Source organism: Micropterus dolomieu, linkage group LG09 (genome assembly GCF_021292245.1).
Source record: "Micropterus dolomieu isolate WLL.071019.BEF.003 ecotype Adirondacks linkage group LG09, ASM2129224v1, whole genome shotgun sequence".
Taxonomy (NCBI): domain Eukaryota; kingdom Metazoa; phylum Chordata; class Actinopteri; order Centrarchiformes; family Centrarchidae; genus Micropterus; species Micropterus dolomieu.
In genome coordinates this window covers 10620075-10634177 of record NC_060158.1, presented here as the reverse complement: position 1 = coordinate 10634177, position 14103 = coordinate 10620075, and the positions used below count along the sequence as shown (strand labels likewise).

At 40.8% G+C, this 14103-nt stretch overlaps 1 protein-coding gene across 3 annotated transcripts; it reads right to left on the bottom strand.

Annotated features, from left to right (window-relative positions):
* Positions 1–2794: 2794 nt before the first annotated feature.
* Positions 2795–13647, bottom strand: csnk2b (casein kinase 2, beta polypeptide). Of its 3 annotated transcripts, none has more exons than XM_046058955.1 (7): positions 13541–13647; positions 12807–12888; positions 11745–11847; positions 10921–11036; positions 8827–8902; positions 6074–6263; positions 2795–5037 (listed from the first exon to the last, which is right to left on the bottom strand). In XM_046058955.1, exons 2-7 carry the CDS (start codon positions 12876–12878, stop codon positions 4947–4949), a joined length of 648 nt encoding a protein of 215 aa, XP_045914911.1. In that variant the 5' UTR covers positions 12879–12888; positions 13541–13647; the 3' UTR covers positions 2795–4946. The 3 variants fall into 3 exon arrangements, with proteins under 3 accessions (XP_045914911.1, XP_045914910.1, XP_045914909.1); XM_046058954.1 differs by having other exon boundaries at positions 13481–13633; XM_046058953.1 differs by lacking the exon at positions 13541–13647 and adding an exon at positions 13201–13354.
* Between the last annotated feature and the right edge of the window lie 456 nt (positions 13648–14103).

The following is a 14103-nucleotide window of genomic DNA, read 5'->3' as shown; positions in this document are numbered from 1 at the left end:
TAAATGTCAAAGTGGAACCACATCTATACAAAGTGACCTAAATAAAAAACTATTCAGCCCTTTGTCTTCTAACTGCATTTAAAAGTCACATAATAAGTTAAACGTAAGTCACCCGTGTGTAGCCAAGGGATTTCAGTTGATTGTAGGATGAGTACACCTGTATCTGGAAGGTCCAACTTTTGGTGAGTCAGTATCAAAACCTTCAGCTTGAAGACAAAGAAACATTACATGCAACTCCACAAAAATGTGATTTCATGGGGCAGATACAAGAACATTTCTAAGTTACAGCACAGTTAAATCAAGAATATGGCACAGCTGTAAATCTGTCTGGAGGATGAAGGGGACAAGCAGCTCTGTGAGGCTGTTAGGTACATTGGTATTTTGAATTAAATGCTAATGTCAGCATGCTACCACGTTGACAATGACAATGCTAATGTGCTCATGTTAAGCGGGTACAATGATTACCATGTTCACTATCATAGCTTAGCTTGTTGTCATTCTAACATTTGCTAATTAGCACAACAGCTGAGGCTTGTGGTAATCTCATTAGTTTTGCAAGAATGGTGATGGCACTGGATGGAAAGTCAGAGGATTGCCAAAATCGTCATAATTTATCCTGAGGGGAACATGAATGTCTGCACCAAATTTCATTCAAGCCATTTGCAAGAGTAGAAATAGCTCCCACGCAAGATACAACGTTTAGGTCCTTCATCAGGTAAGAATGGGGAATAAAGAACATTCCAGGCAAATACAGGCAATATCTCCTCCGGTGAGTCCACCTCCCACCAGGTGCTGAGACATTTCTATCAAAATCCTGCTGACACAGAGCGTTCAGCTATCAAGCTCCTCTCCTGTGGAACCAGGTTCCAGTTTGGGTTCAGGAGGTCGACGCCATCAATACATTTAAAAGTAGGCTTAAGACTTTCCTCTTTGATAAAGCTTATAGTTAGGGCTGGCTCAGGTGAGTCCTGAACCATCCCTTAGTTATGCTGTTATAGGCCTAGACTGCCGGGGGCAGTCCCATGATGCACTGAGCTCCTCTCTCCTTTTCTTTCTCTCCTTCTCTATGCAACCTCATCCCATTAATGCATGTTACTAACTCGACTTCTTCCCTTTCCCGTAGTCTTGTGCTTTCTCGTCCCTCTCCTTTCTCCTCCTATCACTTCCTGCAGGTGTTTCTGGCTCTGGAGCTGTGGAGTCTGGATCTGTGGTTGCGAGTCACATGCTGCCCACGTGTTGCTGCTCGACACCCTTTGCTACAATTATTGTTATTATAATCAGTAACATTACGATTATTATCATTAACACTACTGTAAATATCTGTACCATTATCCATTCAGTCGCAACATCACCTTTACTGTCTGTACCTCTGTGTGTATATTGTGTAGGGTGCCTCCCCCTCCTCTCTCTCTCCTTCCATCCCCCTACCTCTTTCTTTCTGTTCCTATCTCTCTGTTCCTCTCTCTCTCATACATGCAAACTTCCTGTTTTTTTTCTAGGAACCATAAGAGGAAATGTTCCCCAACTTGTCTTGTTAAGTCAGAGCTTGAATCTCTACTAGAGTTTGTAACATTCTTGGTAACCTCACCACATCACATGTGGAGAGTACAGCCTCTAGAAAATGTGTATTTACTATCAACAAAATATATATTTGTGTGTGGTCTCAGTCTCTGTGGCTGGCATATTTCCTTTATGGTTGTATCCGTTGCAGAGAGGCATCCCAAGAAGAAATCTCTGAGAGGAAAATGGTGCAATATGGCTTCTGGGTGTGGCAAAGGAAAAGATGAACATTTCACATGACTAAAGTATGTGCAGCTGAACTGACATGATTATTAGTCTGCAAAACAATCTGAGCTGCTTTCTTGCCACATCTGGGGCTTTGTTTCCAGCCAAATACTCAGACACCTTTCATTATTCAGCAGACCATCAGGGCAAGATAGTCTCTGGGCGTTACGAGCAACTTACCAACTATAAAAACAGGGGATTCCTTCGTCCTTCACAAAGTTAAAAGAAGTTGCTGAAAGAAGGGAAGGCCGGGGAGGAGAAGAAGGGCAGGTCCCAGGCTGTGGTTTGAGGTTATCCTGAGTCATAAGGGAACCTCCTCTTTTCCCTATGGAAAAACTGACAGGGTAAAGCCACATGGAGACAACTCACCCCTGCCAGTCACTTTACGAAAAACAGCTGCCGTGCAGAGGGGGAAAACAGTTTTTATTAGTCATATATAAAGAAGCCATACCAGTGTTCCCTACTGTTTTTCTCCAGGTGTTTTCTGTGTTCCTATGGCATAAACTGTAGAGGCAGCATATTTTAAAATTAAATATATTTAGCTTATTTTGAAATTCCATTGACTTTATGAAAAGACTACATGACATTCAAAAGCTAATTCAAAAATAATTACATAAGCCTGACTGAAATCTTATGATCGCGTCAGTGCAGTTAGTGTTTGTGTTTGTTTGTTGTGTGTGTGTGTGCATATTTCCCCGCCAATGCTGTTACTCAGAGTCATGTGAAATGTCACTGCAACCACACCCAGACAACCATCCTTCCCTCTGACACCACAGAAAATCTTCCTACAAACACCTATACACTAAGAATGCAGGTACAAGTGTGTGTTTTATGGCCCTTCCATGCTACATTATCTTTTCATTTTCAAGATATGAATCCAACTGCTACAGGTAGTGCTTGAGATCTATTAAAATGTGTGAAAGGAAGGATTATTAAAAATACTAAGACTGACACTGTGTGGCAGGAGGGCAGAACTGCAGTATTAAAGAACACAAAGGACAAAACAGTATGAAAAGAAAATAGAAGTTTATTGTGAATTCTGAATCCTGCTCACCCTTCCACAGTAGCAGAAAGACAACATGGACAAACATTAGTTAAAATCTGGACACAAATACAGTTTCTCTTGTATCATGAAATCCAAAAACAATCTGTTCCAGTCACACAAAAGTGGAGAGTGAAGAGGGAGGGGGGGGGGATCTGCCCCACGGTTTTAGAAACAAACGAACAAAATAACACAAGCGGCTGGTGGTCTGTCTGTCTGTCTCTAAACCTGAACATAAATAATGAAGCTGTGGAGAGACACCAGTAAGGTCAGTGCAGTGGTGGAGTGAGCTTAAGGATTCAGATTGTCTAAATTCCTCTTTCTCTGAGTCTCCTCCTTGGTCTTTACAGGAACAGTTTGACATGTAGGGAAATATTTGCTTTCATGCAGTGTTACACAAGACAAATTATACCTCTCTCTACCACCAGCAGACGTTTAGATTTTAGCTTAGCAAAGAACGTGAAACAGGGAAAAGGCTAGCCTGGCTTTGTCCAACTGACAAAACTCGCCTATCAACACATTTAACGCTCACAAGTTGCCTTTATTACTTATTGTCTAGTACTTTTCTTTTACTGGGGATCATGTGCCGGACTATTTCTTCACTCGGAAAGGTACGACAACTTCCTGGAGTCAGCACTGGTTTTATGGCAACAGCTAAGCGGCACATAAATAATTGTTTTTACATTTCGGTTTCATACAGATTAAACAAATGACAACGGGGTTACGTGCCAGTTAGAAGATATAGAAACTCAACAAACATTATATACAAACAAATATTAATGGTTTATTTAATCTGTATAAAACCGAAGCTTAAAAACTACATGCAGTTTAGTACCGGTTCGGTCTTGACTGGGACCATAAACTTCGGTTGCAGCTGTTAAGCCCCCATAAAAAGACAAATAGTCATTTTTACACTTCCAGCATTGTACAAACTAGAAAACTCGATATAACTAGTTAATTAGTGGCTAATCAGAGGTGCTGGCAGGAAGTTTCCCCCATTTCCGATCTAGCTACCTTTCTATGCTTGTTATCGCGATAGCTTCATTACCGTAGAGTGGTAAGAGTGTCATTTATTCTCTGCCAAAAAGCAAATAAGCATTATTTCCCAAAATGTCAAACTATTTAGTTAAAGAAGATGAAGCTACGATAGAAAAGGGGGGATTGTAGCACAGGTTATATTTTAAAAGGTAACGTTACCAATACAGACCGCTGTTTGACACACCCACAGACAGCTGGAGTAACGACACAGGCTGCTTACAATTGTCTGAACGATTCGTAAATGCACGTAAGTTTGATCTATTTCTACTTTACCTCCTCTAAGGGCAGATAGAGGAAAAAAATAAAGATTATGTTGCTTGTGCCTCTCGAACAACAAATAAAAAAACAATGTGGGTGTTTTCTCTGAATCTTAAGGCAAATCCAACAGAATGTGTTGTGCAACAACACAAAGCATTAGACAAACCAGTAGCCAATTTTTTTTTTCCTTTTACAAATGAGTGATACTGAAATATCCGAACTGTCTCTGTGAGTGCCAGCCTGAGTGTACATGCATTGGGAGGAGGGCATTTGGGGGGAAAGAGGCTCCAAATAGGGGGGTTTACCACCACTCTTTACCAAACTGTGCCAAATACAGAACAAACACAGAGCCATAGGTAAAAACTGACGCAGTCATTGCACTTTCAGCTTTCTACCCAACACCCATCAGTGTGCTCGTAATGTGAGCGAACAGCAGGAGCAGCGTGGAGCCCCTGTATTGTTCAGCTTCCTCTTACCTCCCCTCCTATTTTTGGCACTGATGAGTTTGGTAAGGTATGTGCATGGAATCCCAAGTGTGTGGATGCATTTATGTATTTTGTTTGTATGTATGCGTGCAGGTGTTTGTTTGTGATCATGGCTATGCAGGTTTTTTATGTCTCGCTCACACCTCAAAAATCTTTACACTTTTTCCATTTGCCCTAATCTAAACCAAAATAATACAGTCTTCAGGGTGGGGAGGGGGCATCTGAAAAGCTTTGTAAAATGCAGGTGACCGCTCCCCTTCTGGAGATAATTCTTTCCTGTCATCTCCCTCTCTCTCTCTCTCTATGAATCTTCCTCCTCCTCCTTTGTCCTGGACCCTCTAGCGGATGGCCTTGACGGGGCTCTTGAAGCTGGAGGCGGCTTGCAGCTGCAGCTGGTAAGCCATGGGGTGGATCTTGAACCCGTACAGCCTGGAAAAAAAAGAAAGCAGCGAACAAATGTGAGCATTACTTCTGACCACGGTTTATGCTGGTTAACAAACATGATGAAAAGACCAGAGTCGCACAAAAGCTACAATATTAACTTTAATTTAATACAGTTGACAAGATGAAACACAAACATGCGCACTGAAATTGATGAGCTGTTGACAATGTGATCAGTGATGTATTTGCTTTTAGGGAGAGAGCAGTGATGTATTATTATAAGCTCTCATGTTTCCTACCATGCCACACTAACTGATGGCTCACAGACGTAAATAGACGTCAAAACTTAATGAAACAGGATGCAGGAAGAGGATGAAGGTGTGTGAAATAAACAGATGAGATTGCCATAAAGTGATCAGAAATCTGCTGAAATTTTGACAATAGATTAATCATTTAAGTAAGTTTTCAAGATAAAATACCTTTTAAATCTCTTTTCTTTCTTATCTTTACATCTTGATCAATTGTGGAAATGTTTTAGTTGCAACCCTGAAGCTCTCTACTTAAAACTAATCAAATGGCCTAACTGTGACTAAACTACACTTAACTAAACAAACAAATGAAGTGTAAAATTTCAGTGTTAACACTGCCCACGCATGTATGCTATGACTGAAAGCACAAATATTAATTTTGGACATGTTCAGATTTTAATCAGTTCAGCTACAAAACACAAAGCGGTCATCATATCTAGAGTGTGACTTGTTCACCGAAACTGCACTACATCGCACAGTAAAGGTATTTGGTTAGGCAATACTGTTGAGTGAATGGCACGTGAACACATGGGTTGTGTTCAAGAAGCCTGCAGGTTTCACATTAAAATAACTAACATAATTTGAAAACTACCACCAGCCTACAGCATACGGCTATTAGTTTAGATGCTGTGACAAATGTTTAACATCCTCTGATTGGTGGACTCATCCCTGATGATGTGTACACAGAGTTATTTCTATGGTGAGAATAGTTAAGACACAGCGACACAGCTCTAGTCTAAGAGAGCACGCCTTCATGTTCAACCTGCTGCACTAACCTTGGGACAAACTGGTTGGCGGGCCTCTTGGGCCTGTACTCAGGGTGAACCATGAAGAGCATGTGGGGGAAGCCAGTGCCAAAATAGGCTCCATCTGTGTGGTGGTGCCTGGAGGACTTGGGTGTGTAGACGTCCATGCATTTAGGACAGTACAGCTTCACCATGGCCTCCCCTGGGATGTCTGACAGACCTGTGGAGGAAGAGGAAGAGCGACAGAGGAAGGAAGAAACTGGCTTAGATATGAACTAAAGTGAATCTAAAATATCTCCGATAGAAACAGCGCAGACTTACATTGGAATGCTTCCTAAAGCACAAACTATTCCTAAATTCCTTCCTGAATTTCATTCAACATTGATTTTATCAATGTTTGTCGTCTTCTTTTCTAACTTTAACTTTCATTTTATATCTCACGTGTGTGATTTTTGGTTCTATACGTAATTTAAACTAGACTCTCTCTAATCATGCAAGCTGAGAGTTCTGGTAAGCCACTGCACCGTTGCGCAGCAACTTCATAGCAGCTTTGTTTACACCCGGGACCAGCTGATCGCGCTGAAGCCGACCGGGGCGCCCAGGCCCACAGACATCCCCACCGAGATCTGGAGGAGGACACACAGAGGTTGCAGAGGAGGAACGAAACGGCGTGGAAAGAGAGAGGGGTCCAGTCAACAGAGACTTAGGAGAAGGAGATTTAAGCCATGTCTCCCCTCTCTCATCATGGGCAATGTGAGGTCACTGGCTAATAAGATGGACGAGCTAACAGCGTTAGCCCGGAGTCAGAGGGAGTTCCGGGAGTGTAGTTTAATGTGCTTCACGGAGACTTGGCTACAGTCGGATATATACCTGACCACAACGTCTCCATCGACGGCTTTCAGACTGTTCGGGCCGACAGAGATTTCCCCGAGAGCAGTAAGCGTAAAGGCGGGGGGCTTGCTGTTCTAGTTAGCAATAGATGGTGTAATCCCGGTCACATTACAATGAAACAGCATATCTGTAGCCCGGACACTGAACTGCTTGCTGTGGGACTCCGGCCATATTACCTGCCACGGGAAATTTCACATGCCATCGTTGTTGCGGTTTACATTCCGCCCTCTGCCAACCCGACATCGGCGTGTAACGTCATCCACACCGCCATTGCTGAACAACATGAGGGAGGTCTGGAGCGGCATGAGGAACATCACTGGCTTCAGACCGACTGGCAGCAGAGGAGTTGAGGGCAGCTTGGACAGGGCCAATGAACTTAACCTGTTCTTTAACAGATTTGACTCAATGGCTCGCGCCCATCCCCCCCACTAACTCAACTGCTGTCTCACCTGTAACACTGGACTGGGCCAAGAACACTCAAACCCTCTACTGGAAGGGCCAAAGCCATCTCTATTTTCTGAGGAGGCTGAGGTCCTTCAACATCTGCAGGACGATGCTGAGGATGTTTTATGAGTCTGTGGTGGCCAGTGCTATCCTGTTTGCTGTTGCATGCTGGGGCAGCAGGTTGAGGGTAGCGGACGCTAACAGACTCAACAAACTGATCCGCAAGGCCAGTGACGTTGTGGGGGTGGAGCTGGACTCGGTGGTGTCAGAGAGGAGGATGCTGTCCAAACTGCATGTCATCTTGGACAATGTCTCCCACCCACTCCATGACTTGCTGCTCAAACACAGGAGCACTTTCAGTGCAAGACTCATTACCCCAAAATGCTCCACAGAGCGCCACAGGAAGTCATTCCTGCCTGTGGCCATCAAACTTTATAACTCCTCCCTTTAAGTGTCTGACACTTATTTATTAAACTAGACCTCATTATCTATTTTCTGTCCAATATTACCTGTCTAATAATTAATGTGCAATATTCTCTGCTGCTATTTATTCACTTGTCCTTTTTGGTTAACCATAATAATTCTTAATAATGTAAATATTGCACATACCCACACACCTTTATATTTGTCTATTTTTTATATTTATACTATTATATTTATATACTCTTTATCTATCTATCTTTGACAAGTGCAATTGTGACAAAAGAATTTCCCCTCGGGGATCAATAAAGTATTTCTGATTCTGATCATCACATCCATGTAAATTTAGATTTGAATAGCCAGATTTGGTGTCTCTACTGAAAGAAAACCTACTGTGCCCTTAATCCACTGATGAAAGTGACAAATTAGAAGACAATATTTCAAATTAACCAGAAAAATAATTCCTGACCAGGTGAAAACAGAGCTTTATAAATAAGCTGCTGAAAAAGCACCATATATGTTGTGAGTATAGAGATTCAGACATTCCCAAAACATCACTCTAAAAGACCACCGCGACGTGCAGTTACATTTTGAAGAGGTGCGCGTCAGGCCACCGTGTAGGCTAAGGCGTAGGCTACGGGCTACGTATAGGCTATGCCGTTGATTCGAATAAATCAGCCTTCAGAGAGCAGTGTCCCAGCGCTGACCTGCTGCAGATATTTTACAGATGCAAAGCCATAGACAGACTGTAGTTAAATTCCCAGATAACTTTCTTTGATCCATTGTGTGTGAAAAACTTTATGTAAAATTATATGTTGTGTTCATTACAAAGGTGAACAAAGACTAATGCACCTGTGGTGACAGAATGTATTACTATCATATAAACCACATCACTTAGTAGCGATCAACCAACATGTGCAGTGTTACCCTGTCTTGTGTAAAAAGTGGGTGATACTTTTTTAAAGCATGGGGGGTAGGTGTATGTATGGAGAGAGAGAGAGAGATTTTTTCCTCCTCCTTCTACTCACCAATAGGAAGCATAGGCTGATTCTCACAATAGACTCGGGGGCAATAGCCAAAATCTCCCTGTTGATACTTCTCCAACTGTAAGTGATCACAGGATATAAAACAGTCAATAAAAATAATTAGGCGTTAGAGTTAGCATATTTCCCAAAATGTTGACATATTCTTTCAAATCAGGATTAATAGCTGTGTGTTAAGAGGTGGGCAGAAAATGTATCTGCAACTGTTTTGACGATTGAATAGTTGCTGCAGTTTTAATGATATGCCACCCTCGATTAATCTGCCAATTATTTTGTCAATTTATCGATTAACTGTGTTGTCCATAAAATGTCAGAAAACTTTTGATAGCTTATTTATTTGACTAACAGTAAACTGAACAGCTTTGGGTTTTAGACTATCATATTATTATTTATGACAAAGAAAAGCATCAAATCCTGACATTTGAGAAGCTGGAACAAGCAAATATTTTGGCATTTTTGCTTGAAAAATAACTAAAATGATTAATCAGTTATTAAAATAGTTGCAGTATCTGTCGGATCCATGTATTAATCATTTGCTTTATTTTCAAACATAAATGCCAAGAACTTGCAGCTTCCAGCTCCTTAAATGTGAGAATTTGCTGAATATCATAAGAACAAATTTTCCATTCTAAAATCCATGCCACCAGACTTCTCAGTAGATTTTTTCAGACCATATTTGACATATGAGTACAAATAGCTAGATGTTTATTCATGTAAATAAATGTTTTTAAAATCCAACTGTTAACATCTACGTTACATTCTGCAGCCCTGTTTATTCACAGTGTCCATGGAAACATTGATGCACACAACCATAAAGGTTTGGTTTCCTTACTCAGAGAAGATCCTTCTAATGAATACATCAATGCATTCATAAATATTCAGACAAGCTTAATGCATTTTATTGCTGTTTAATATGCAATTCAAATACATTGCTGCATTTTCCTTCAATGTAATTTGGTTGCGGATGTCCCGATGTGGTTCAGTTATAATGCAGCTTTACAGTCAAATTTAAAGGTTGGGAATTTCCCATTTGAATCCTCCAAGTGTTCCAGGTGCACAACGCCAAACATAAAGAAAAAACAGGCTAACTGTGACAAACTTGATTGTATTTACACAGTTGCAGTGTCCTTGGTGTCAATATGTGCCTCCGTGGTGACAGCCCTGGAACATTTTCATTCGGAAATTATGACCTCCAACTTTGACTGGAACGCAACATAAGGCACTCCATGAAGTCCTGCGCAGGGAGGTGTAGAGGCAGCTCTGCGTATGAGTGTGCCTTCAGTCGCACGCAATACTTCTTGCCTTGCTTTGGCACGCACTCTCTCTCACAGTTAAACACTAGGTAAACATTTTGGCTACAATGGCTGCCTGCTCCAAATGCTATGAAAAACACTCGTATGATCAATACATTTCTTCAGATTCTGAATTTTATATTTTAGAAAACAGAATAGGGGCCGATATTTTTCCAACTGCAACTAAAAATGATTTTCATTGTCGATTAATCTGTTGATTACTCTCTTGATTAATTGATTAGTTATATGGTCTATAAAATATCACAAAATGGTGAGAAATGGTCGATCAGTGTTTCCCAAAGACCTAGATGACATCCTCATATTGTCCCATCCCATTTTGTACACAACCAAAAGATATTCAGTTTACGGTTACTGTTAGGAGTATATTTAAAACACGACCGTACAATACCTCCATCTACTGTTTCAATGTTGAAATCGGATGCTGAACGAAAAATCCAAACTTACACAGTAATAAATCTATGGAAGGACTGCTGTTAACTGTTAACCATCAAGTACATGCCCAGGTTTACTGGTACTGAGCTGCCAGAACTGTGACTGACAGCCACTTGCTGGTCCAAGTCCATCCCAAGTTTATTAACTTTCCTATTCCTTCCTTAAAAATCCAACATTATCACCCCTTTCACTGAATATATAAAGATGTGCAGTGTTTAAACTGACAATTTCCATCTAATATGGTGTAAGTAATTTCCCACCCTGTCAACAAAAAAATTCTGGAAAAGCAGATTCCCTAATGCAGACAGGCCTAGTGGACTTTGCTGGAGCCTACCATCTGTGCGATGCCTCGGTTAGTGAGGATGTAGCGTGCGTGGATGAGGCCGTACAGCATCTCGGCTGCCTGCTCGATCAGGTCACTCTGGTTGGGATTGTCCTCCAGCTCCTCATCTGGAGACAAAAGAGAACAGTACATTGTTGGTGTTCATGTTTCTTTTCAAAGTTTACAGAGATGCAAAACTGTGCTGAGTAAGAGTCTCAACAGGACAGGGAATACGAAAAAAATACAACTGAGAGTGTGCTCGTTCGATATACTTTAAAATAAATAAATATGTAAATAAGGACAAAACAAGTTCTGAGGGAGTCTGAAGAGCAGTTGCAGTAACTCACATAGTTTCACATATCCAGTGAAAATGTACAATGACTTAAGGGGGGGAACCCTGTACTGCTGGAGTTGCAGTATGACAAATCATCTGAAAAGATAAGAAATAACCTGCACAGAAACTGAGCAGGCTAAACAGCCTCAAAACCAAAGAATGCTGTGATGAAATGTTAATTTTTATTTATTAGATGGCATGTGCAACAGTGCTCAATATGACGGAATAAACAGAATAGTAGCACACGTTACAGTCAGGCTCACTAATGATAGTCTCCTGAATGAAAGAACCGCAACTCCTTTACTCTGACCTCTTAGTGTCTTTTACACATGTTAGCTTGTAAATGAAGATCAACATCGGAGCAGCGTTTGGGATGGTTGTCTCTCCCCTCTAGCCAATTATATCTAATGTACTGTGTACACTGTTGATATGTGTATCAACATAAGGGAATGTAACCAGTGCTAAACTAAATGTGGAGGAGGTGTGAACACGATATACCGACCTGGTTCAAGGTCCAGGATCATGTCTAAGGCCTGGCGGTAATGGGGAACCTGCTCATTGAGCCCCGTCAGGTTGAACTTGTCCTGGATGTAATCTTCATCCACCTTTAGTTGGAGAAATTGGATAAGAAAGCGGAGTATTCGGTAAGAATTTAGAAGAAGCGTGGAATTTACCGGAAAGGATATGTTCACATTTTCTATGCCATAAGGTACGCTGAAAGTCATTAGTCACTGTAATCCTTCCTCCTGAACACACTGGAAGTGAAGAGATCCCTTCCAGTGTAATACAGTTCCATAGAGTTCAAAAGCCTTAGAGTCTCACACAGGAGTGATCTCTTCAGGGCCAGTAGGAACTGGAGTAATAATTACAGTGATCAATATCTCTTTTAGTTTACATATAGTAGTGAGAGCATTGTTTTAAGCTTGAAATGTGGTGAACAAGCAGTTAGAGCATGATATGGCTGAGTCCTGATCCAGGACCATGTTACTGACAGTACTTTGAAAATATAAATTCATTGCATGGTTAGAAATCTATTTAGCAACTCATAGCAAAAACTATGTCAAGCAAGTGTAATTTAATAAAAAACATGATTTATTTTTAATTAAAGTCAATACAGAGCGTGTAAACTCAAGGACGCGCATGACCGCTTTCTTGGTTGTATTAACTTTAATGGAAGAAATCGGAGTCAATTCTTGTATTTGTTCATTTAAAGACGCTTGACACAAATTTTTTCCAAGCTTGGACGCACCAAGAAGAAGTTAGTTTTTTCATTTATAGTTCTCCTGTAACAGGTTTTATGAATGGATGTGAATGAGATGAAATGTCTGAACTCTTGGGAGATATTCATGCAGGACCTAATACAATATTTAGTCCTGGGATCAATGTTTGATCTGGCTGTGTGTAGTGAAATAAAGAGTAAGAGAGATGTCAATGTGGACCTCTACTCGACTCACTACTGTGTATAGTAATTTAACTTCATTTTGATATGTCACTACATGGACAGCATAGCAACAATTAAAGTTAATATCCACAGACAAATCAGGCACTGCATAAGGCAACTCACCTCACAGAAAAACTCATTGCCCCTCAGGCCACAGAACCAGGAGATCCATGACACTTCCTCTGAACTGCTCATCTCTGAAGACCTATCAAAGAGGTGAAAATACTCAGTTATGATCCAGATATCAACCCTGAATTTACTCTCTATAACCTGATACTAACTATAATAACCTTACGTTACAGTGTTAAATAAATTCACACATTCAAGTGGTTAAATTCTTTCTCAGTATTTTCTCAATGTTAGATCTTGTCCCAAAACAGTATTGTGGGAGTGTTAAGCCATAACAACATAAATAAACTGTTGTTGGCCAATCCTGATGAAAGCTAATAGGCTAACTAACGTTAGCTAGGGTTGTCTCAACATTGTTAGTTTTATAAATACATATGGACTAACTTACATCTTTTTTTAGTCTTGAATGCGCCAAAAACGTTTGTTATTAGTGATACATCCAACCTGAAATATATGATGTAGTCATACGCTACGACAAACAGTTAATGTAGGCAAATGTTAGCCCGCTAAGCTAAACCCAGCTAGTGGTTAGGACCCAAAATGAAATTCAATATGGCGCATCGTTAGAAAATAGGCCTCATGACAAAGATTAGTTCTTTTTTGGAGCTACTTCTGCCTCTGCGATTACAAGTATACATATGGTAACGTGAGCAATCCTGCCAACTTACCCGGCTTTCAACTTTTATACTCCTGAAATATCCGACAGATCAAAAATTTAGCAATCTCACCGGTGTAAATAAGATGGACACCACCTCCCAGTTCACCCTCTAGGTTACGCTTTTCCTCTTCCTCCCGAGACTCGTGGGCCGCGTACAGCGCCGAAGACACAGTACTGCCGCTCACTGTTCGTTTTGAATATTACACATTACTTAAAGTCGTCAAATCACTAGCACCTGTAATTCCATCGTTTTCCCCTTCTTTTCCAAGAAACTGTATCAGGTTTGTTGTTATTCTTCCTTCCAAATGTAAAAGAGCACAAAAACCTGTATACTCTTTACATTCATTATTGGCCTCCATTATGACAAATGTTTAACGTTTTTAATCCTTTTTCTAATACTCATTGCATGCTGTGATTTATTTATGTGCCTGTGGGAAACTCCGACATCATGGTGGTCAGAGTCAGTTGACAAACAGGAACTTCGATAATTTTAAAAAACGTCCAGGTTTGCTTGGTGGTTGTCTCACTGGTCTGATTTCTAACAACCCAACATGCTTGCTGCTTGGCAATTTCATTTATACCTCCCACTTACACAGACTGATATAACTACAAAGCAATAACATTATGTTTGAA